The sequence below is a fragment of the Lepidochelys kempii genome, chromosome 10 (genome assembly GCF_965140265.1).
Source record: "Lepidochelys kempii isolate rLepKem1 chromosome 10, rLepKem1.hap2, whole genome shotgun sequence".
Classification (NCBI taxonomy): Eukaryota; Metazoa; Chordata; order Testudines; family Cheloniidae; genus Lepidochelys; species Lepidochelys kempii.
In genome coordinates, this window is record NC_133265.1 from 35,265,893 (window position 1) to 35,290,970 (window position 25,078).

Consider the following 25,078-nt stretch of genomic DNA (forward strand, 5'->3'; position numbering starts at 1 on the left):
ACACCCCTGCACTCCAGCCCTGAGCCCCCTCCCATACTCCGAACCCCTCAGCCCCACTCCCACCACATGAATTTTGTTATGTGCAATGATATGAAGGTGATGTGTCACACATCACCTTCATATTGGTGCATATAAAAAAATTCATTCCATACATGGGTGGGAAAAATTAGAGGGAACACTGGTCCTGACCCACAGTTTGAGAACTACTGATCTAGTCTGAAATTCAGCACCACACAGGCCAGAGAACCTTATCTAGTAATTCCTCCATTGAGCCCATAATGCTATGTACTACTCGTATCTCCTGGGCGCTAGAGCAGAAAGGCCCCAATCCTGTAAAGTATAGTGTGTGATGTGCTGTAGGAGGAACAACTTACAGTGCATAGCTCAACACCACTAAGCTCCACAGAGCCTTCTTTAGTGTGATCTTTATAACCTCAAAGAAATGAGCTTAGGTAAAGAGCTGCTTAAATGTACTGTAAGTCATAAAAATGTGTATCACCCTTCTGCCAAGAGCGGCACAGTTCATTTTTATTAGGAACTGTGGATTACCTCCAGCGTTGTCTCTGTGTGTGGCTCGTCATTTAAGACCTGATCTGGGGCCTAGCTCTGCGGTTGACTCGCTGTGTAACTTTGGGCAAGCCACATCACTTCCCAGTGCCTCAGTTTCCCTGAGAGGGATATGATATAGCCTCCCTTTTGCAAAGCCCATTGAGATTAACAGATGAAATGTTCAGTGTTGTTATGTTTTTAGCTTTTCTCCCACTGTCAATCCCTGAGTCATCCCCTCCCCCACTTGTAAACCTTAAACACATTTCCTTTTGTTTGATTTTAAATTCTCGCTTTGACTTTACAGTTTTTTTTTAACTTTACAGCTCAGCATCTAAGGTTAAGAAGACAGTAAAAGTGACAAAGGTTGGAATGGAACAGCTCTAAAGCAATACAGACTATGCAATTTCAATGGCAAACATGCAGATTATTTCAACATTCTCAACAGTGAAAGCTCAGAATGGAACAGCCCTAAAGCAATATAGGCTATGCAATTTCAATGGCAAACATGCAGACTATTTCAAAATTCTCAACAATAAAAGCTCAGTTTAGTGCAGTTAGATGCATCCTAAAGAAAATGGAACTAGGTGAAATGCTTAAGCCACTCAAAGCCACCTTATTCAAGCACTGTGTGGTTTCCTTTTGGAATTAGCATGTAAACTGGAGGGAGGAGCAGAGGGGACAAGTGAAGAGAGAAGGCAGATGTAATAGAATAAATGTTTGATTTGGGCCAGAGTAGAAACATCCAAATCCAGGTCCAAATCTTCCCTATATTTTCAGATGTTTGGATCTGGGGTTCTACAGCTGGCCAATGCCAGAGAAGGGGCAGTTGTGAAGGTGAAATTACTTCCCCGAAGGCTGGGATTGTTTAGATCTGGGCCCCTCTCTGGATCATGAATCAGTTTTGTTCAGTGTAATACTAGACCAGGGATGGGCAAACGACAGCCCACCAGCCAATTTAATCCGGCCCTCGAGCTCCCGCTGGGGGGCAGGGTCTGGGGCTTTCCCCACTCCAGCTGGGGAGCGGGGTCAAGGGCCGCTCTGCACGCCACGGCTCCCGGAAGCAGCGGCATGTCCCCCCTCCAGCTCCTACGTTTAGGGGCAGCCAGAGGACTCTGCATGCTGCCCTGTACGCAGGTGCCACTCCCACAGATCTGCAGGGAACTGCAGGGGTGGTGCCTGTGAACGGGTCAGCATGCAGAGCTGCCTGGCCGTGCCTCTGTGTAGGAGCCGGAGAAGGGACATGCTGCTGCTTCCGGGAGCTGCTTGAGGTAAGCACCACCCAGAGCCTGCACCCCCACCCGTGCCCCAACCCCCTGCGCCAGCCCTGTTCCCCCCCCCCCGAATCCCTCAGCCCCACCCCAGAGCCTGTACCTCCAGCCAGAACCCCCCCCCACACCAACCCCCTGCCCCAGCCCAGAGCCCCCTCCTGTACCCTGAACTCCTCTTTTCTGGCCCCACCCCAGAGCCTGCACCCCCACCCAGAGCCCTCACCCCCTTCTAAACCTGAACCCCAATTTTGTGAGCATTCATGGCCTGCCAAACAATTTCCATAACCAGCTGTGGCCCTCAGGCCAAAAAGTTTACCCACCCGCATGCTGGACTGTATTTTACAGCCCCTCCCCCAGCACAAGCAAAAGTAAGGGAAAAAGAAAACCATTGTTGAGGGTTACATCCCATGACCTCTACACATGTGGAGACGGGGACCACGTGAAGATCAGCAGTGTGGATGTTCCCACTGGAAACACAGCAAAGGGCTATTTGAATGACAGCTACTAACCTTAAATCAGACTCTCTAGTAGGACAGGGATCTTATTAATCTCTTTTCTGCATGGACTTTCTCAGATCAGCTCGTAGGGGTTCTTGTATGGGCCTGATGGGGGGAGAGAGAAGACCCAAGTGTTCGACTCATCTCAAGCTGGACATGTTCATTAGTCTAACAAATCCCTATTGAACATGAGGTGGGGAGGCCGCGCTGCCTAGCGACAGAGCAGGGTTCTGTTCCTGGGTCTGCCGCAGGCTTCCCGCGGACGGGGCCCCCCTTGGGGCCAGTTATTGCCACGGATGGACCCGGAGCTGCTCCTCAGCCGCCGGGAGGGGGGCGGGCTCTCTGCTCAGTCCCCGCGGGAGGCGGGCGTCAGACACTAGCCATGAGCGTCCGCGCGGCCTGGCAGCCTGGGCGGGAGTGTTCGTGGCTGGGCCCTTCCACCACGCTCTGGGCAGGCCCGGGGACGCTGCGCCGTGTGCCCCTGAGGCGGGGGCTGCGCCCCGCTTCCCCGCACGGCTCGCGGGAGCGGGCTGTCGCAGACAGCCCAGCCGCAGCAAGGCGAGCAGCGCGCATGCGCCTCGAGAAACACCCTGACGGGGCAGGGGGCCCGAGCGGGCAAAAGAACCCCAGAATACCCTGGATGGACTACAAATCCCGGCGTGCCCCGCGCGGAGCCCGCCACGGCGCAGGCGCTGTGCCCTGGAGGCGAGAAAGAGACCGAGTTGCGGCTGAGTCGTTCACGGCGGGTGCGAGGTGCGTCCCGAGCCCCGGACCAGGGAGCCCTTTGCAGGGGGTGCGCGCCCCAGGGAGTCCCCCCGGCCCTCGCGAGAGCCTCTCACCGTGACTCTGGGCTGGACTGGGCGGCCGGCCGGCCGAGGCTGGGGCAGGCTGGCATGGGCCGGCCCTGGGTGGGAGCGGGTCCCTGCGGGCGGCGCACGGGCGAGCAGGCTGGACATGCAGGCGGGCCGCGCTGGCTGGGGGCGCTCTCCCCGGCGGCTGCCGCTTGCCGCTCTCGAGCTCGTGGCTTGTGCCTGACCCTGTGTCGCTCCGTTGCAGTGCAGGGAAGCCATGTCCCAGCCCGGCTCCGCTTGCCAGCCGCCGCCGGACGTTGACACAGATGACTGTCTCCAGGACTATTCCTACCTCTTTAGCCCGGATATTCTCAAGTGAGTGCAGGGCGAAGCGGCTCTTTCTGGGCCCCAAACGTCCTAGCTGTTCTCTGGCCCATGACCTGTGCTAGCCAGTGGTTATCTGCCCTTTGCCCCTGTCCCGTGTACCATAACAACCCTGCCTCACGCCTGTCAGCCTGAAAAGCGGGGGAGGGTGCTTTCTGGGGGCCCCTCACAGGAATTGTCTTATTATTTATGAATGTGGGATTTGTGTTATCACAGCTGGCCACTGGTCCATTAGATCCAGTAGTGTGCTTCTGGCCATTGCCAACATGATTCTCTTTATTTGTTCAGCACAAGAGTGTGTGTGGTCCTTCACATGTGGTAATAAATTAATATCTAGTGCTATTCATCAGTAGATCTCAAAGCTCTTTACAAAGGTGGTGAATATCGTTATCTCCATTTTTACTAATGGGGAAACTGAGGCACAGGATGAAGCGACTCTCACAAAATGACTCAGCTGGCTAGTGGCAAAATCATGATAGAATCCAGGTCTCCTGAGTCCCAGTCCAGTGCTCTATCCATTAGGTCATGTTTCTGCCCTATATAAATAGGGTAGCTTATACTCTACAGGCAGGGCCATCCCTAGTGGGATACGGAGCCAGGGGCGGAAATGAGGCCCGGGGCCCAGAGCAGTCGTCCTGATTCGCCCTACCCACGGGACTGCTCTGTCTACAGGTTTCTGTTGCACAGATATTATGATCTAAATTTATGCTTCAGAGAAAGTTGACCCCTCCACTCATATAGCTAAAGACATCTAGCCTACTGTGCAGTGCTTCATATGTGGGAAGGGATGTTCTTTCCGTCACCTCTGGTGGTCAGCTCATACCTTGACGCATGAGATTTAATTACTCTTCTCTTAGCATATATAGATTCAGATTCCTAATGTTATTCAGCCCCTAGAATTTGGATTAACTTCCCCATTTATAGATTTTAAAGTACTGTGTCATCAGTGAGAGTGCCCCCTCCATGGAAGGGTTTCTGCAGACAGACAGATTGCTGTAGCACAGAGGTGGGCAAACTACAGTCTGCGGGCCACATCCAGCACATGGGACCCTCCTGCCTGGCCACTGAGCTCCTGGCCCGGGATGCTTGCCCCTAGCCCCTCCGGAACGGGGGGGGTTGGATAGAGGGCAGGGGAGTTCGGGGTGTCGTCAGGGGCCGGGGGTGTGGGTAGGGGTTGGGGCGGTCAGAGGGTGGGGAACAGGGGGGTTGAATGGGTGCAGGGGTCCTGGAGGGGCAGTCAGGAGTGAGAGGAGGGGTTGGATGGGGTGGCAGAGGGCAGTCGGGTGGAGGTTCTGGGGGCAGTCGGGACAGGGAGAAGGGGTGGTTGTATGGAGCAGGGGTCCGGGGGGGGGTCAGTCAGGAAGGAGAGGGGTTGGATGGGGCGGCTGGGGGCAGTTAGGGACGGGAGGTCTGGGGGCGGTTAGGGGACAGAGAGCGGGGCGGGTGGATGGGACGGGTTCTGGGGGACCATCAGGGAACAGGGGGGCTTGGATGGGGCAGGAGTCCAGGGGGGCCGTGAGGGGTGAGAAGCAGGGGGGGTCGGATAGGGGGTGGGAGCCGGGCCACGCCTGGCTGTTTGGGGAGGCACAGCCTTTCCTAACCGGCCCTCCATACAATTTTGGAAACCCGATGCAGCCCTCAGGCCAAAAAGTTTGCCCACCCCTGCTATAGCAGATGGACATCGCTGCCTCAGTAGATTCAACCTCAGGAGTCTCTCTAAACTGACCCCTACATTCGGAGTCTGGGACTAAGTATCCCAAGCATGCTGTACTTTAACATGATGTGTGCTAGTATCTGATCTGCTTCCTAAAGCAGCCTCCATGCCAACAGCCCACTGTCTCACTCCAGGGGGTAGGGTACTTGTTGCTTCCATGAGATTGCTGTGCATGCACTTCCCGTCATTGCTGTGTCTTTGGCTTTGATCAGAATTGTTGCCCTCCATGACTGAGGCAGGGAAACATCTAGATGAATTCCATGCATGAGAGTTTGGTTTTGAATGGCTTTACTTCCTCTGCCAACAGGGGCAAAGCTGCATTCATCACTGGAGGCGGCTCTGGGATTGGATTCCGGGTAGCGGAGGTTTTCATGAGGTATGGATCTCTGATCTTCCATGATAGTTTTGTTCCCAGCCCACCCCATCTGCTTCCTCTACTTTCATATTCCCCAGCTTTCTCTATTCATTGTTTAGCTGAACCAGCCCAGAGAAAACAAGTATTTCCCTAAGTATAGCTTTTGTCTGATTCCTGAACTCACCCTTTGGAAAAGCCTAACTTTTATTTTCATGACTTTTCATTTTGCTACTGGATCCCAGCTAGCTTTGTACATGCCAAAATCTATTGAGAAAGGCTATTCTCTTGTGATTTCCAGCACAGTTTTTCATGTTCAGTTAGTGCTCATATATTTTCATAGAAAATATTATCTTTAAAAACATAAAGTAAAATCACTCCATGGTATCTGTGCTGTATCCTTTGTATATTCTGATATGCATAGTCAGTGCAGAGAGGATCCATCACATTAGCTGGATGGATGATTGGAGGAATGCTTGTCTTCCAGTCCTGTCTTTCAGATCCTGCCCATTAGATTGTATCAAATGCAGAGTTTAACCATTGGTTAACCATGGTCGTGTTAACCATTGACTTGTTTAAATCTTTTTACTTTTGTGCACTGAACATAATGTTGGTGCTAAATTAAATTCTGATGAATGTCCATCATTGCTGGCCATTCCCCTCCGTGCTTTCTGGACAGTTCATTCTGTAATCTGGTTGCTCTCCAGAATAACAAATAGTAACATTTGTAATAGCCTTCTAACTCGGATTGAATTTAACCTGAGCACGCTATGGATTGAACATTCTGAATTTGCTCCCATGCTGAGCCCTGTCGGGCTCTCTTCACTACAATTTCCTGTTGTACTTTTCTTTGGATGACGAATCCCCTAAGCACTGTTACTGATGCATAGATTTTAGGACCAGAAGAGAGCATTCTGATCATATAGTCTGACCTGCATAACGCAGGCCAGAAGTCATCACCCAGCGATTCCTGCCTATAACTTCTGTCTGAGCTAGACTAGATCTTTCAGAGAGAAAGAGGGAGCCAACTTACCTTTGCCAGATGCCCACTGTGGAGAGTGGAAGGCACGTCATGGATAATACCACCTGCTCTCAAACACTATAGAAAAGAGAAGTGAGCTCACCCTGTCTCCTTCCCCTAAAAGCACTGTGGGGTGAGAAATTCCTAGGCATTCCTGTGGCGGAGTTCAGTTTCAGGTTTACTAAGCCACTGTGGGTGTGACAATTAATCTCTTTAAAGATTTTGGGGTAGATGAGCTGAGTGCGATCTGTATGAGGCATTCAGTGTCCCCATTGGGGTTTCTTTGCAGGCATGGCTGCCGTACAATCATTGCCAGCAGGAACTTGCAGAGAGTAGCTGAGGTGAGTAGATGGGAGACTGGTGGGACGGAGGCTGCGAGGTCCAAGACCATTTTTGCATATTTCAGAGACCAGGATACGATGGGGCAGTAAGGCATGGTGGTACTAAACACCTAATGAACTCCACCGTCTTTCCTCTCCATGTGTGTCTTGAGGAGTATGGTCCGTTCCAGGCACCTCAGTATCTGAAAGATAACCAGTGAGCTGAGGGGGTATGACAAGGAGTATTAGGAGAAGGCTGAGCTCAGAACGCCTCTTGGTGAGATCTGTTGCATTTTGGATTAGTCTTCCAAGGGTAGTGGTGGAAGTTTCAGTGCTTGAGTTATTTACAGCATGACTGGATGGAGCACTGGAAAAATCAATTGTAATAACACCACCCAGCTCTTATCTAGTGATTTTCATCCATAGATTTCAAAGTGCTTTACAAAACGGGGGGGTTCCCAGTATCATAATCCCCATTTTTCAGATGAAGCAACTGAGGCATGGAAGGAAGTTAAACCAATGGCAGAGCTGAAATGGGACTGAGTTTGGGGTAGGGTCTAATCCTGTATTGGCTCCAGAGGATGGACTACCTGGGTCCTAGCAGGGTTTTTCCAGTCACTACATGTTGTTGTTTTGTGCATGATTAAAAGGGAGGTAAAAAGAATGAAATTCTAGAAAGTAGAGAAAGAAAAAGGCCTCTTAGGCCCTGTCTACACTGGTAAGTTTCTGCGTAGTATAGCAGCCTTCTGTGTTTTAACTCCTGAGGTGTACACACTACCAAGCCACTTAGTGCGCAGAAACTACGCAGTTGCAGCGCTGTAAAAAAAACACCCTGACAAGAGGCGTAGAGGTTTCTGCGCTGAGGGTACAGTGTAGACACCCTGGTCGATTACAGCTCTGTGATTGGCCCCCAGGAGGTGTCCCACAGTGCCCATTCTTGCCTCTCTGATCATCTGTTTGAACGCTACTGCCCTGCCCTCAGGAGATCAAACGTCATCCCTACCCTGTAAATTCCTTTGGAAATTTGAAAGTCCCCTTCCTGTTTGCTCGGTGATGTGTGCAGTGGTCTCAGCATGTCTTTCCAGGTGGCCATGCCCACTCCATGCACCAGGTGATCCCCCGCTTGGAGCAATGCCGAGCTGCTGGACCTCATCAGCATTTGGGGAGATGAGGCAGTGCAGTCACAGCTGTGCTCCAGCCATAGGAATTATGATACCTTCGGACAGATTTCACAATGCATGACAGAAAAGGGCCATGACCGGGGGACACTGCAGTGCAGGGTCAAAGTGAAGGAGTTGCCGAACACCTACCACAAGGTGTGGGAGGCAAACTGCCACTCTGGTGCTGTGTCCATGAGCTGCCAGTTCTACAAAGAACTGGACGTGATACTCAGTGGCAACCCCACTTCCACTGCAAAGGCTGCTGTGGATACTTGGGTGGACCGAGCCAGGAGGAGAAAACCTTGGACGAGGATGTGAATTGGGAGGAGGACCCAGAGGCAGAGGATGACATGGAGGTCAGAGATGCAGGCAGCCAGGAGCTCTTTTCTACCCCAGAGGAGCCTAGCCAGTCACAGCAGTCGGATCTTGGCGAAGTGCAAACTGGAGAGGAGGCCCCTGGTAAGTGGATTTGATTTTGGGAATCGCTGAAGCAAGTTGTTGGGAGCAGGAGGGTTGCAGAAAGCAGGCTTGTGTTTGTATGATGCGCATACCACCACATGCCTAGTCTGAGCAGCAGAACAGGCTGTTGATTGACTCCCTCACTTTGTGGGAATCTGCTTCAGATCTCCAGGAAACTCTCATGGAGATAGTGGGCAATCCACTGCCACAGGTTCTTTGGTAGAGCTGCTTTATTTCTTGCCCCATTAATGGTAACTTTCCTGCACCACTGTGCTGTCACGGGGTGAGAGGGGTGGAACATTGCTGCACACAGGCAAGCCGCATAAAGGTCAGGGTGGAAGCCACAGTCTTGAAGAAAACCCTCCCTTGATTCCCTGCTCACCGTCAGCATCGAGATGTCTTCCATAGTGAACATATCCTGTGGAAAATGTAAGGACAGGAATGATAGGTAGCAGTCTGGAATAGCCAGCTTCCACAGTGCAATTGCCATGCGCTTCTTCAACGGCAAGGCAGCTGTCATTCTTGTGTCCTTGTGCCGCAGGGTTGGGGTGAGCTCATCACACAGTCCCATGAATGTGGCTTTCCTGATCCGAAAGTTCTTTGGCCACTGCTAGTCATCCCAGACGATGTGATTCCACCACTCATTGCTTGTTTCCCAAGCCCAAAAGTGGCTTTCCACTGTGGTCAGCACCTCCGTGAATGCCATAAGCAATCTCATGTTGTAGCTAGTACATGTGGCAAGATCAATGTCACTCTCCTCTTTCCTTTGTAGTTTAAGGAATAACTCCACTGCCACTCGTGACATGTTTGTCAGAACGAGTAGCAGACGTTCGCCTCTGGTGTTACCTGTACCGATGATTTGCTAAATCACTCCAATCCTTGATTCTGGGAGGCAGCCTTACTCTGCTCTGCTGTGAGAACCCCCATTCCTGGGCTGTTCATGCACAGCTTCTAGCATGTAAGCTGCTCCTAGGATTGTGCAACGGAATGAAACTAGCCAACATCTCCAGTCCCAGATACAACCCTAGGAACCTCCATCTTGCAGTGTCCAGTTATGCCTGCTGGACACTGCAAGCTTATGAGTTTGTCAATTTAAAAAGAAATTGATATGTACCAGGCTTGTTATCCCAAGGGGAGTCTCTGACATGTTTCAGACCAAATGCACTGCTTCAGGTAGAATGAACAAACAGATTTATTAACTACAAAGATAGATTTTAAGTGATTATAAGTCAAAACACAAGAAGTCAGATTTGGTCAAATGAAATAAAAGCAAAACACATTCTAAAGTGATCTTAACACTTTCAATGCCCTTACAAACTTAGATGCTTCTCACCACAGGCTGTCTGGTTGCCCTTCAGCCAGGCTCTCCCCTTTGATCAGCACTTCAGTCGCTTGGTGGTAATGTCTGTAGGTGGAGGGGGAAGAGAGAAGAAGAGCATGGCAAGCGTCTCTCCCTTTTATCATGTTCTTTCTTCCCTCTTGGCTTTGCCCACCCCCTGCAGAGTCAGGTGAGCATTACCTCATCGCAGTCCCAAACTGACGAAAGGAAGAGAGGTGACTCACTGGGGAGTCCAATAGATCTTTTGTTGTTGCCTAGGCCAGTGTCCTTTGATCCTGTGAGGCTGGTCTGGGTTTGTCCCATACATGCCCTGATGAGGTTTGAACTGCCCCTCTGCTTTTGGAGAGTTTTTGCCTGGGCTTGCTTTAAGCCATGAGGACACATTCTCAGCCTCATAACTATATACATGAAATTACAACCTATAACATTATTATAACAATTACTATTCCATTACTATAACAGTGCTCAGTGCATCATGAGCCTTCTGAAGACACCTGACATGACAAACTTTGCATTAGATACTACACAATCATATTATAAGGATGAACATGCGGGTGCTGCGTGTTCCCCCGAGATACAGAACGTCACACTGGTCAACAGTTTGGGATCCATTCCTGCAGCCCAAAGAAACAGAGTGCGCAGTACACAAAGCGTTGAAAGATGGTGTCAAATGTGGACGGAAGCACAGGGATTGCTGGGATGCGAAGCAATGCATCACGGGGCATTGGGACAGGATCCAGGATGCCCCGTGACCCCTCCACCTTCCCACAACTCTTAGCGGCAGAAGAGGAAGAGATGCTCTGTGGGATAGCTTCCCAGAATGCACCGCTCCAAATACTGCTGAAAGTGAGCAAGTGTGAACATGCTGTTGCGCAGGCAGCTGACAGTGTGAACACACAACAGCGATTTCCCTTCAGCGATCTCAGAGCGGCGCTGTAACTCTGCCAGTGTAGACATACCCTTAGACTTGACTACGCATGAGGAAGATGCCCTAAACTGAATGACTTTGTTCAATTGAGCTTTGTTTGTTTTATTTCAATTAAATCAAAGCCTCCAATTGTGAGTTGCTGATTTCCATGTAGATTCATAAAGTAACAGCAGTGCATCAGATGTAAACCAGCATCTGCTTCACCCTGTGTAGAATTCACTGAAGTGGAACAAAGATCCCGATAGAAACTGGAGAGTGAATCTGTGTGACTGTTGGGCTGATTAAGATGCAGGATTGCAAACATCAAGCACTTGAAAAATCATGAGTTGGGCTAAAAAAAACCCTACAAGATTTTTAAAAATAATAAGTTGTTTCCTTCTTGTATTTGCCTTTTGGGATCTGAGTCTTTAGGGGCTACTAGGTTACATTTTCAAACTTTTCTCTGCAATTGTGAGGGCTAGAAACTTCCTTGTAATTTTTTTTATGTAGTAAAAGCTGAGAGTCTCAGGAAATCACCTGACTCCAGGAGCTGGGGCTTGAAGAGAAACACCAAATGTTGTGAAACTTGTGCTAAAATTGTAAGAGTTGGCAACACGGCAAGTATTGGCCATGCATCAGCCCATTCTGATTTGCACTTAATTGTTTGACATTACGTGGGAGGGTGGAAAGGCCAACAAGTAAAAAGAAAATCCTGAAAGTCACAAACCCTACCTCCCCAGGCCAGGGTGTGTTGGCCGTTCTTACCCCACTCATGCGGGAGGGGGGAGGGGTAGCGTGATGTTGCTGCAGCTGATAAGCACACAGGCTCTGTCCCCCTCCTTGTTTCCCTGCCTGCCCGATGCTCACTGGCTCCAGATCCCTGGTACTCTTCCATGGGGCAGGGGCTGGGAATCACCACCTGGGTTTACCCCTCAGCAGCAGTAGCATGGGGGGCCCTGACAAAGCTGCGGCTCCTCCGTGGAAGGTGGCATGTAGGTCAAGGGCAGCCTGGCTGTCTGTGGTCTGCCAGCACCTTGCTGGCTTTCCAGCAGCCATGTGCTGTACCTGCCGTGTGGGATCTGTCCTCCAGCGGGGGGCTGGAGCAGGGAGAGGCTGGAGCCATAGTACCTGGCCTGAGCATCAGGGACATGAGTCATAAATGTGGGGACCCCAAACTGTCCTTTAGGGATTTCCTCCTTCACTCCTGGGACTGGCCCCATCCCCAGCAGTGTGGGAGAGCGAAGACTGGTGGACTCCAGCCCTGGGCAGTCTCCCAACCCAGCCCTGCCATGTGTCCTGGGGGGCAGAGAAGAGAGAAGTGGTGGTGGTGGGAGAGAGGGATAGAGAGAAAGACACATTGATTGGGGAAGAGATCACTGTGCTCAGGAGCTGCTGCAGGAAATCTGGAAATGATGGGGCAAAGAGCCTTCAGGGCTGAATGAGACATGAGAGAGGGGTGTCACGCAGGGTATGGGGTGAGGCAGTGATGACCTCATAAATCTGTAGTGGGGGGAGGGGCAGAGTCACTCTGGATGTGAAGGGAGATACTGACTGAAGTTAAGGGCCCCTCAACCAAGTACCACATTGCCCCCCCCCCACCCCCCTCACACACATACCAGCTCAGGCCCCCCTCATCCAGACCTTTCACTCTACCCAAACTAGGCCCGTGGCCCTCCCCCTCTGCTCAGAACCTTATTGATTATGGTGAAAAGCAGAAAGCCAGAGTATCCTTAATTATAGGGGAAACCAGTCTTTCCCATCTGCCAATGCTCAGGAATTAGTTCTGCTCTGTCTCATCTCTCCTTCTCCTGGGTTCCTCACCCACCTCTCCCAGGCCTTGGGGGACTGTAGTTGGTTCCCCTACCCATTCCCAGGTAGGTGCTGGGGGTGGGGGAGAGGGGGAAAGGAAACTAGTCCTGCTGCTCACAGGAGAGTGGCTCTTAACGCTCCTCAGCTAGCTCATGGCGGGGAGGGGAAGCTCCACTGCCCTTCTGCAGTGGCAGCCCTGGTTGGCTGCTCCTCCCCTGTAGGCGGCTCAGTGGGGCAGGCAGCCAATCAGACAGGGGCTTCCCCTTCCTCCTTCCTTTCCCCCCCACCCCGGAAAGGTGGAAATTGGGGCTGGGCAGGAGCATGTCACGTCACACCCAGACACCTCCGCGGCGGCACATCGGTGACTTGGGGCAGTGGGGAGGAGGGGGAGAGGCTCCTTGCTGTCAGAGGGCTGCTCAGCCTCCAAAAGCCCTGCCTTCCTTCTCGTCATTGGCTGCAGCTCTGGCAGGGCCAGGACACAGGCTCTGCTTCCCTATGCTATCACACAGCTTGTTGGGGCCTCCCAGCCTTGCTGCTCTCTTGGTTGTCTGCGCTCCCTGGCTGTGCCCATCGATCATTTGTTCTTTCCCCTTCTTCCCCTGTTCCCACTGGCACAGTAGCCATTTGTGGGATGATGAGTCCAATCATGCCAGTGGAGTGACAGAATGTGCCCTTGTAGTCACACGCTATTGTAATGCTCTTTGTACAAGGCACACCTTGGGAGGTATCATCTGAAAACTCATAACTTGCTGATCAGTAACCTGCATAAATTTTATGAACATAAGTTGACATTATGGCTGGCCTGTGTTTCCCAGATAAGTCTGGGAAGTGGCTAAACCAGTTTCTCTGAGACAAAGTGCAAGCTGATGCCCAGTCAGGTGTCAACAAAGCTGATGGGCCATCACCTATGAAGTGGCCATTGTTTGGTAAGAAACGGGGGGGGGGGGCAGGGACAAAGAGATCTGTATGTTAGCAAAGAAACAGCATGAGATCTCCTTCCTCCACCAGCCCGTCTCTTGGTTCTCAGCTGGAAATGCTTTTCAGAGAGGAACTGACACTATAAAAAAAGAGGGACAAACACTCCAAGAGACCCCTCCTCTCTCTCCCTGTCCATCTCACTCTTTGCACCTGAAAAGACAAAAGAAGCAGCCGTTGGACTCTGGAGGAGGGGTCCTGACCTGAAGAGTTTGGTCAGCAACTCTGTTGTGGCATTGCCAACCCCAACAGTTCAGAAATCATGAATCAGACCCAAAAAATCATAAGATTGGCTGAAAAATCATGAGATTCTTATAAAAGATTAAATCATGGGTTTTTTAGTCCACTTTCAGGTTTTTGATCTCCCCCTGCCTACTCTCGGAGGGTGTGTGACTAGCACAGTGCTGCCTGCACTTGCATATTTATTGAAAGGAAGAGGATTTGGGCTCCTGCTGGAGGAGCTCTCTCAATAATACGATGAGCTCTTACCTTTATGCAGTTATGGAGCAGGACCTGCAGGTCCACTCCCTGTCGTTTGCCCGCCCAGGCCATGGCAGTCACCTGTTCCCATAACTGCCAAAGTATGTGCAGCTCCATGCAGGACATTTTGCACCAGTGTGGAAAAGTCTCTCCTAAATGGTCCCCTGCCACTGTTTGTGGGGGAGACAGCTACATGAGGGACATTAAAGACTTGCTCACTGAGGAGGAACATCACACATGGAGCTTCACAAAACATTACTTCCCCCCAATAGTCTGTGAATGCCCATTATTGCCTCATCTCCTGCCGCTGTCCTGCAGGTAACCCTCCTCCAGGACTGGGGGATGCAGAGGAAGATGATGGAATTTTAACTCTGCCTTGCTCCAGGTCAGAAGCAGCAGCAGTGCTGAGAGCAGGAAGGAAAACCCTGGGGCAGGGGTGGCCATCTGCGGCTCTTCAGAAGTTAATATGCAGCTCCTTGCATAGCCAGGGCTGGAGGTACAGGCGCCAACTCTCCAATGTGCCGGGGGGTGCTCACTATTCAACCCCTGGCTCTGCCACAGGCCCTGCCCCCACTCCACCCCTTCCCGCCCCCTCCTCTGAGCCTGCCATGCCCTCACTCTTCCCCCTCCTTCCCCCAGAGCCTCCTGCATGCCACGAAACAGCTGATTGGGAGGTGCGGGGAGGGTATGGCGCTGATTGGTGGGGCTGCCGGTGGGCGAGAGGCCCTAGGAGTAGGGGCGGAGGGAAGAGCTGATGGGGGGGCTGCTGACATATTACTGTGGCTCTTTGGCAATGTACATTGTTAAATTCCGGCTCCTCCTCAGGCTCAGGTTGGCCACCCCTGTCCTGGGGAAATGAGAAGGAGGTGCTGGTGGAAGCTGAGCTCCAAGCAGCTACCCGGGGAGGCATTATACAGCCCTGGCAGAAGAGGTGTATTGAAGTGGCTCCCCAAAACAATGTGCACCCCAGGGCAGTGGAAAGAGGTGGGGGTGGAGGCTGAGCTAGGGCAGTGGGGTGAGGTGGGAAGGGACAGAGAAGCTTATCTGACAGCAGGGGCTGATAGAAATTTCTAAGTAAAATTAAGGCTGACTCTGAGAGTTCTAACATGAGATCATGAGTCAGGCTTAATTTTACTTAGAAATGGCGTTTTTCACAACTAATTGGTGAGTGTTGGCATGTCTAATGTTGGAAGCATGTGGTGAGAAACTTTTGCTTTGACTCTCATACAGTTTGTTAAGCTAGGCACTAGAAATGTTTTTGTTTTTATTTCCTTGTAACCATTTCTGACTTTTATACCTTGTTGCTTGTACTCACTTAAAATCTCTCTTTTTAGTTAATAAATTTGTTCTATTGTTTATTCTAATCCAGTGTGTTTAACTTAAAGTGTCTGGGTAACTCTAAGGTAACAAGCTATTGTATATTATTCCCTTAGAGGAATACCAGTCATAATACATTTGGATTGTCCAGGAGAGGGCTGGACAGTACAAGACATACATTTCTGGGGGAAAATCTGGGATTGGGAGTGTGTTGGGGTCCCCGGCAAAGGTAACTAAAGCTGGTAAAAGCCAGAGTGTAACCCATGTGTGGCTGGCAGGCTGCAGTTACCCACAGACGCTCAGGGTGTGACTTGCCTGCTGAAAGATTGTTTGTGATTGGCCCAGGTGGGAGTCACTGCAGCAAGGTATTGAAGGCACACAAGATCGCAGGGAGGGTGTGACACAGCCCCTCACTGGTCTCGATTGCACCCCATCTTGTCACAACTGGCCATTCAGTTTCCACCTCAAGGTTAATTACTTTTGGGCTTTTGCAACCCAATTACTTTTGCAACCCAAAGCAAAGTCTGCCTTGCAGTGGAATGGGGCTGCTCTACGCTGGGAGTTTACATCGGCAGAGCTACCTCTCTGGGGTGTGAAAAATCCACACCTCTGAGCAACGGCACCATGCTGACCTATTCCCAGATGTGGGCAGTGCTAGGTCAGCAGAAGAATTCTCTTGACTTAGGCCTCAGTCCTGCAATTGGATTCTCATAGTGACTCTTTATGCTTGCATGGACTTTATTGTGCCTGTGCAGACCTGATGGCAGGACTGGGGCTTCATATTGTAACTCTATCAATAATGAGATGAACCTCTTTAGATCTGTGAGATTCTTGGAGGGTCTTAGATATGCTGCAGTATAACAAGACTTCATACAAAAGGGAGAATGTTTTGTTCTGTAAACCATTTTAAACACCAACTCTCTTTTCATTCACTTTCTAGAGATGATCCTGCAATTACAGGCCGGTAAGCCTAATTCCAGGCAAATTGGTTGAAACTGTAGTAAAGAACAGAATTGTCAGACACTGAGATGAACATGATATGTTGAGGAAGAGTCAACATGGTTTTTGTAAAGGGAAATCATGCCTCACTAGTCTATTAACATTTTTTGAGGGGGTCAACAAGCATGCGGACAAGGGTGGATAGAGTGTACTTAGATTTTCAGAAAGCCTTTGACAACTTCCGTCACCAAAGGCTCTTAAGCAAAGTAAGCAGTCATGGGATAAGAGGGAAGATCTTCTTATGGACCAGTAACTGGTTGAAAATAGGAAACAAACGGTAGAAATAAATGGTCATTTTTCAGAATGGAAAGAGGTAAATAGTGATGTTCCCCAGGGGTCTGTACTGGTACCAGTGCTGTTCAACATATTCATAAATGATCTGGAAAAAGGGGTAAACAGTGAGGTGGCAAAACTCCTCAAAACTACTCAAGATAGTTAAGTCCCAAGCAGACTGCAAAGAACTACAAAACGATCTCTCAAAACTGGGTGACGGGGCAACAGAATGGAAGATGTAATTTAATTTTGGTAAATGCAAAGTAATGCACATTGGATAACATAATCCCAACTATACATATAAAATGATGGGATCTAAATTAGCTGTTACCACTCAAGAAAGAGATCTTGGAGTCACTGTGGATAGTTCTCTGAAAACATCCACTCAATGTGCAGCAGCAGTCAAAAAAGCTAACAATGTTGGGAATCATTAGGGAAGGGATAGATAATAAGACAGATAATATCCTATTGCCTCTGTATAAATCCATGGTACCCCCCACATCTTGAATACTGTGTGAAGATCTGGTCATCTCATCTCAAAAAAGATCTACTGAAATTGGAAAAGGTACAGAAAAGGACAACAAAAATGATTAGGGGTATGGAACAGCTTCCATATGAGGAGAGACTAATAAGACTGGGACTTTTCATCTTGGGAAAGAGATGACTAAGGGAGAATATGATAGAGGTCTATAAAATCGTGATTGGTGTGGAGAAAGTAAATAAGAAAGTGTTATTTACTCCTCATTACACAAGAAGTAGGTGTCACCTGATGACAGGTTTCAGAGTAGCAGCCATATTAGATAGCTAGTGGCGTTCTGTTATTTTCTTTGTTGGGCCTGTCCTGTAGTAGGTGACTTCTGGGTACTCTTCTGGCTCTGTCAATCTGTTTTTTCACTCCAGCAGGTGGGTATTGTAGTTTTAAGAATGCTTGATAGAGATCTTGTAGGTGTTTGTCTCTGTCTGAGGGATTGGAGCAAATGCGGTTGTATCTTAGAGCTTGGCTCTAGACAATGGATCATGTGGTGTGTCCTGGATGAAAGCTGGAGGCATAGCGGAAACCTACTGATCGCTATACTTACCTACATGCCTCCAGCTTCCATCCAAGACACACCACACGATCCATTGTTTACAGCCAAGCTCTAAGATACAACCACATTTGCTCCAATCCCCCAGACAGAGACAAGCACCTACAAGATCTCTATCAAGCATTCTTAAAAACTACAGTACCCATCTGCTGAAGTGAAAAAAACAGATTGACAGAGCCAGAAGAGTACCCAGAAGTCACCTACTACAGGACAGGCTCAACAAAGAAAATAACAGAACGCTCGTTCACCTGCACATCTACCAATGTGATATATGCCATCATGTGCCAGCAATGCCCCTCTGCCATGTACATTGGCCAAACCGGACAGTCTCTACGCAAAAGAATAAACGGACAGAAATCTGACATCAGGAATCATAACATTCGAAAACCAGTAGGAGAACACTTCAAGCTCTCTGGCCACTCAGTAACAGATTTAAAGATGGAAATTTTGCAACAGAAAAGTTCAAAACAAGACTCCAGTGAGAAACTGCTGAGCTTGAATTAATATGCAAACTAGGTACCATTAACTTGGGTTTGACTAGAGACTCGGAGTGGCTAGGTCATTACACTTATTGAATCTATTTCCCCATGTTAAGTATCCTCACACCTTCTTGTCAACTGTCTAAAATAGGCCATCTTGATTATCACTACAAAAGTATTTTTCTCCTGCTGATAATAGCTCATCTTAATTAATTAGCCTCTTACTCCACTTTTTCATGTTCTCTGTATGTATATGTATATCTTCTTAGTATATGGTCCATTCTATGCATCCGGTGAAGTGGGCTGTAGCCCATGAAAGCTTATGCTCAAATAAATTTGTTAGTCTCTAAGGTGCCACAAGTACTCCTGTTCTTTTTGTATCACCTGGTGAAATTAATAGGCACCAGGTTTAAAACAAACAAAAGAAAATATTTCTTCATACAACGTATAGTCAGCCTGTGGAATGCTTTGCCAGGGGATGTTGTGAAGGCCAAGACTATAACAGGGTTCAAAAAAGAACTAGATAAATTCATGGAGCATAGGTCCATCAATGGCTATTAGCCAGGATGGGCAGGGATGCAAAACTATGCTCTGAAGTGTCCCTAACCTCTGTTTGCCTGAGCTGAGAATGGGCAACAGGGTATGTATCACTTGATGATTACCCGTTCTCCCTCTGAAGCACCTGGCACTGGCCACTGTCAGAAGACAGGATACTGGGCTAAATGGACCATTGGTCTGACCCAGTGTGGCCATATGTATGTTCCAGGTTGTTGGCCTTTTTCCCCATTAGATGCCCCTGTGTGGTCCTCCTAACCCGTATGATAATGATGTCTATTGAAAGCATTTTTTAATGGGTGCCGGTTCTGTGTTTTCTGCTGGAGCTTTGAGTTTGCCTTTTAGTAAATGGCTTATGAGAGATTCTCTGTGAGATTTCTCTGGAGACTTATCCGTGGGAGGAGGATGGAAAGAACACAGAGAGAACATCCCATAGTCAATGTGGCTCAAGAGGCACTGATGACTCTTACTTGGCAATGAAACAGAGGAGTTAGAGATGAAAAGATCTAGCAGCCCGGCCCTGAGGGCCTGAGCAGGATCGCCTTCCGTGCTTTGTTCCCATTCAAATGACACATGCAAGGACTCTTTCCAAAGTCTGGTAGATCTCACTGTTAGGAAGCTTTTATTGAGCTTACATTTTACTTTTCTTAGTTTCATTCTATTGCTTCTAATTACATCCCCAGCCTAAACAATTCCTCTCCATTACACCCGTCAGATACTGCCGACTGTTATCACATCCTCATTAGGCCTCGCTTAGCCAAGCTTAAATTTTAGCTCTCTCAGTCCTCCAGTGTAAGCCAGTGCCTGCAGCCTCTATTATTTTTTGTTGCTTCTCTGTTGGATCCCTCTAATGTGTCAATATCTCTCTGGTAATACAGTGCTCAGAAGCAAACGCACGTTTCTGCTGTGATCTTTCCAACAGAGCCTTGATGTAAACATCCCACGCGCTCGACAGAGTAATTTATAGGTTATAGTACATACAAGAATCACTTCACCAACCACCAAAATGCAGCTCCTTCTGGGGTGGGACATGGCAGCTGTTTAACAACACAATCATATGACGAGAGACACAAACAGCTGCCCCAGGTCTTGATAGGGATGGAGCATGTCCTTCTGCCTGATATGTCCTTTTGCTGATGCCAGAGTATGAGTCTCCCCTCTGGTTCCTAACAACAGGAGGTAGGACTGGGATCCCTCATACAAAATCTTTCTTTCTCTTTTCCAGGCTGCCAAGAAGCTGGAGGCTGCTACTGGTCAGCGATGCCTGCCTCTTTCTCTAGACGTCCGGCAGCCTCAAACCATCCTGGCAGCGGTGGACGAGGCTGTGAAAGAGTTTGAACGAATTGACATCCTCGTTAACAGTGAGTTGCTTGCGAATCGGGGGAAGTGACAGGATTTTACAAACCCATGTGTTTCAGGGAACAAACTCATGACCAACTGAGGGTCGGGAAGAAATTTGCCCCCCTATGGAGGCAGTGTTCTGTTAATGTCTGGGTGCATTGCTGTCACAGGTACCATCGTCTGAATGCTGGTCACACTGGAAACAGGATGCTGGACTAGAAGGAATATTGCTCTCTTCTGGGCAAAGCTTCCTATGCTCTCACTGCCCTGTGGGAGCCTGCAGTGCCAAGTGACACGAGAGGCTGGGAATACTGGTCTCATGGAGGTAGCGGACTGACAACTGTCTGCCAGAAAATGAAGCGAGGAAGGGAGCAGTCAAGCCTCATTCCCAACCCAGCAGAGTTCCCTACTCATCTCTGTTTGACTCTATCCTGTTCTGTATCGCCCACTTAAGCAGCAATTTAAGCAGCCCCTGCTTGGCTGATCTGGAAATCGATTGCAGCCAACCCTTTGATACCCAATTGTCCCAGTAGCGTTCTTCCTCAAGAGCCCTGGTGTGGTCACCTGGGGCACTGCTTCTCTCTGAACAATGAGCCCTTCACCCAGTTCTGGGATATGCTCAGCTACTGTATGTAAAAGTGTATCCCTGCCTGAAAGGTCTGTGAGCAGCTAGCTGCTCTGCTGCCCCAGAGAGCTAGGGACTCCAAAGCAGATGCTGTAAGACTTTGGGGACTTTCCTGAATAGCACAGTAGAGGCCTGAGGGGCACTCTTAAAAATGTCTTTCGCTAACTAAAGTGGGGGCAGCTAAGGCAAGTTACAGTGCCTCACCTAAACTGAGGAGCCAGAAGCCATTAGAAGTTGCACAGGGCAGCCTGTGTCAGTGTGGCTCTGGATTGGTAGTCTTGAGGTGGATCGTGTGTTCTCTATATAGTGAACAGTTAGGAGGATTGTACACGTGCACACACATCCTGTCCCTGCTTCAGAGGAAGGGAGGGAGCAGCACCCTATGCCCACCTAGTAATAGATCATAGCAGTCTCACTCCCCCGCTCCCCACTGACTGTGCCCCTGGATGCTCTCCCTCTCCAGATGCTGCTGGTAATTTCCTGTGCCCGGCCAGTGCTTTGTCCTTCAGTGCCTATAAGACAGTGATCGACATTGACACCCTTGGCACCTTCAATGTCTCCAAAGTGCTCTATGAGAAATGCTTGCGGGTAAGTTCATCCTACATCAGGGAATGTGCTGCTGGAAAGTCTGTCATGTTGATAAGGAGCGTGTCTTGGGTCCTACCATGAATAAGCTATTAATAAAATCTTTGCTTGCTATTACAGCGTTAAACAGTTACCATGTGGTCTGGGGTTCAAGGGCATGTTATCACCAGTGACCCCCTTTGTACCAATCACCTCTGAAAAAATCTCTTTAACCTTTTATTAAAGCACAAAGAACAGTGAAAGCATTTGAAATGTAATGTATTAATTGTCACACTGTTCCTTAGTCCCTTTCCCTTCAACTGCAGAGAGTCTTTTATGGGGGAACCCCCCTGTTTGCCAGGCGTTTAGATTGGGGGGGTGGAGGACAGGGAGAGAGAGAGAAAGGGTTAACTTTGGATAGTCTATTGAAGTCCAGTCCTGTTTCCCTTGGACAAAACAAGATGAACACGCGCTTGTATCCATCCTTTCAGAAAGCAACTGCAAAGATCCTTTCCCTAGCCCATTGCTCTGACCACATCACCCCTCTCTCTTTCCATTACTCCCCTGGATCCCTCTTCTCTAGCACAGGGGTCTCCAAACTTTTTGAATCGCGCACACCCCAGGGCCAACTCTGGGGAATCAAAAAAAAAAAAGAGCTGCCACCGGCGTGCCACCGAAGACGGAGCGGGGAGAGCCGAGCTGCCGCCGGCGTGCCGCCAAAGACGGAGCGGAGAGAGCCAAGCTGCCGCCGGCGCGCCGCCGAAGACGGAGCGGGGAGAGCTGAGCTGCCGCCGGGCGCACCGCCGAAGACGGAGCGGGGAGAGCCGAGCTGCCGCCGGGCGTGCCGCCGAAGACGGAGTGGAGAGAGCCGAGCTGCCGCCGGCGCGCCGCCGCTGCCGCAGCGGGGAGTACTGAGCTGCCACCAGCACGCCGCCGAAGACGGACCAGGGAGAGGCAAGCTGCCACCACTGTGCCACCGAAGACAGAGCGGGGAGAGCCGAGCTGCCGCCAGCGTGCCACCTAAGACGGAGCGGGGAGAGCCGAGCTGCCACCGGCGTGCCGCCGAAGACGGAGCGGGAGAGCCGAGCTGCCGCCGGCGTGCCGCCGAAGACGGAGTGGGGAGAGCCGAGCTGCCGCCGGCGCGCCGCCGAAGACAGAGCGGGGAGAGCCAAGCTGCCGCCGGGCGTGCCGCCGAAGACGGAGCGGGGAGAGCCGAGCTGCCGCCGAAGGTGGAGTGGGGAGAGCCGAGCTGCCGCTGGCGTGCCGCCGAAGACGGAGCGGGGAGAGCCGAGCTGCCGCCGGCGTGCCGCCGAAGACGGAGCGGGGAGAGCCGAGCTGCCGCTGGCGTGTCGCCGAAGACGGAGTGGGGAGAGCCAAGCTGCCGCCGGCGTGCCGCCGAAGACGGACCAGGGAGAGGCAAGCTGCCGCCACTGTTCCACCGAAGACGGAGCGGGGAGAGCCGAGCTGCCGCCACTGTGCCACCGAAGACGGAGCGGGGAGAGCCGAGCTGCCGCCGGTGTGCCTCCGAAAACAGAGCGGGGAGAGCCGAGCTGCCGCCGGCGCGCCGCTGAAGAATCAAAGGTCCCGGAGCGCTGCTGCCACCGTGCCAGCAGTGCTCATTTGGCGGCGCTCCTCCTTCCGCACACCCCCACAGATGGTCGTGCGCACCCCCTGGGGTGCGTGCATCCCACTTTGGAGACGACTAGCATATCAAACATAAGCCCTTGCCATCACTTCCAAGGCCCTGCTCAGCCCAGTCCCGCCCCACCTATCATCTCTTATCCAGTATCGAAAGGCTAATTTCAGCCCACAGCGGACCCACGATGGCAACCTCCATCGCCCACTCGTTAAACTTTCCAACAAGCCCCTTTGTGCTTTCTGCCAGGTTGCCCCTCCTGCTTGGGAGGAGCTCCCCTTAAACACTCCCAAAGCAGCTGCCTCCTCCTCCACCAAACCCTTCCTTAGAACTCCCCTTTGCCATGATGCGTACAAAACACTTGACAGTGGTTAGGCTGCTGGTGTGCTAAGACCACAGCCAATCATGCTGATTAATCTTGTCTCATTGGCAGCCCCATTTTATATCACCTCTGTCTCCTCGTGTCTTTCCTGTAACTTCCATCCTCGCAGAAGTGATCGGAGCAGCAGAACTTTCCCCAGACACAGCCATTCACCTGTGACAGTGAATGTGGTTTGGGCGGCCTCTAGAAAGTGGCTGCCTGCAAAATGTGGGTTGTGCGTAATTCTGGGGAGAGGGTGACCTTGACTTAGGAGAAGTAGATGGAGGGAGGCGACATGAGCCAGTGAAACACTGATTCTCTTTCTCATCCCAAATCCTTCCAGCTCCTTCACTTTTCCTTGAGGCCTCTAATCTTCTGCCATCTCCTGCCTCCTCTGGGTGCTTATACCTTTCTAGAAACGGGCTGCAGATTGTTCTGGAATGTTCCAGCATAGCCCGGAATGAGAGCTGTCCTATGCAGATCCCAAGGAGGGAGGTGTTCAGAGAGCCAGGCAGAGATGGCAGAGCCACAAGAGTTGGGCAGACAATCCCCATTCATCACCAGACCAGTTTTGCCTTCAGGGTATTTCTCTGGTCAGTCTCTCTGTTCCATCCCATGCCCAGGTCCTGTTGCCCCAGCAGATGATATCTCTGCTCTGTTCCCTAACTCCCTGTCTTGTTTATCCAGGACCATGGCGGGGTTATAGTTAACATCACAGCGACTTTGAGCTACAGAGGACAGGCTCTCCAGGTGCATGCTGGGACAGCTAAGGCGGCTGTAGGTATAGTAAACACACCTGATCCATTTGGTTCCTTTTTGTGTCTTTTCAAGCTGCCAAAGCCCAGCCAACATACTGGTTCTTTCAGAGCCTCTGATGGAGAGGCTTGGAAGAACAATACTAGGATCTTGCATAGTACTCCCCTTGGTACAGATAGGCTGAGTCAAGCCCAGAGCTCTGCGGCACCCTCCCTGACCAGGCTAAGAGGGGTACTCAGCCTGGCTCTCTAGGGTGGCTTAACCAGTTATTCCCCCCTTGTGCAATCTCTGTACTTGCCGCTTTCCAGGATGTGACATTGCAGAAAAATTGTGATGACACAGGATGATGCATTCTGGGATACCGTCAGCAAACCGTGGTTGTGCAGAAAGGAGAAATAACTGAAAGGAGACTAATGAAAGCTGGTTTGACTGTGCACCTCCAATCCCCCCACCACCACGCACCCCGACTGCGGAGCCTTCCGCAGATCAGAGCCTAACAGAAACTCACTACTAAGGGCCAATCCAAAGCCCATTGGAATCACTGGGAGCATTTTCACAGCCTTCAGTGGGGTTTGGATCTTGCTCTGAGTGACTTGCCAGGGTCACATTGAGCTGGTGACAGCATTATGTTTAGAACCCAGGCCTGTGCCGGGCTCAGTCCAGCAGACCACACTATGCTGCCAGTCTCCCCGGCTTGTTAATGCCAGACGACGTTAGTCACATGGCCTGTGGGACACAAGCACAAACTCACACGTTGTCAGGGCGACTGCTGGGATCAGCTGGCAGATGGCAGTGATAAAAGGCCCTCAGTCAGCAGGCAGGCACAGCTCTTTGAAGGGGGTATCTACAGAAGGTCAGCTGCTTCCCCAGTCCTGTGCATTCCGACTCCTCTTCTTCATTCAGACGCTCAGCACCCGTCGTATGCCTGATCTGCCCTCCCCGGCCCTGCCAGTAGTGCTCAGTGCTGACTTGCAGCAGCCGTGCTATTCCAGCCTGTCCCCCTGCCCCCCAGACCTCTGCTATTCCAGCTCTGGATACACCATCTCCTCCACAGCGCTGCCT

The 25,078-nt window shown here is 50.6% G+C and overlaps 1 protein-coding gene across 7 annotated transcripts in view; it reads left to right on the forward strand.

Annotated features, from left to right (window-relative positions):
* The window catches only part of DECR2 (2,4-dienoyl-CoA reductase 2), a 108,669-nt gene that overhangs the window by 62,068 nt on the left and 21,523 nt on the right, over positions 1-25,078 (forward strand). For 2 of the 7 annotated variants that reach the window (XM_073362842.1, XM_073362841.1), the window contains exons 1-7: positions 2,847-3,067; positions 3,371-3,480; positions 5,511-5,579; positions 6,866-6,917; positions 19,959-20,094; positions 21,163-21,287; positions 23,948-24,041. In XM_073362842.1, the coding sequence (XP_073218943.1) occupies positions 3,383-3,480; positions 5,511-5,579; positions 6,866-6,917; positions 19,959-20,094; positions 21,163-21,287; positions 23,948-24,041 (574 nt within the window). In that variant the 5' untranslated portion in view covers positions 2,847-3,067; positions 3,371-3,382. The other 5 variants (XM_073362843.1, XM_073362844.1, XM_073362847.1 and 2 more) reach the window with 5 other exon arrangements.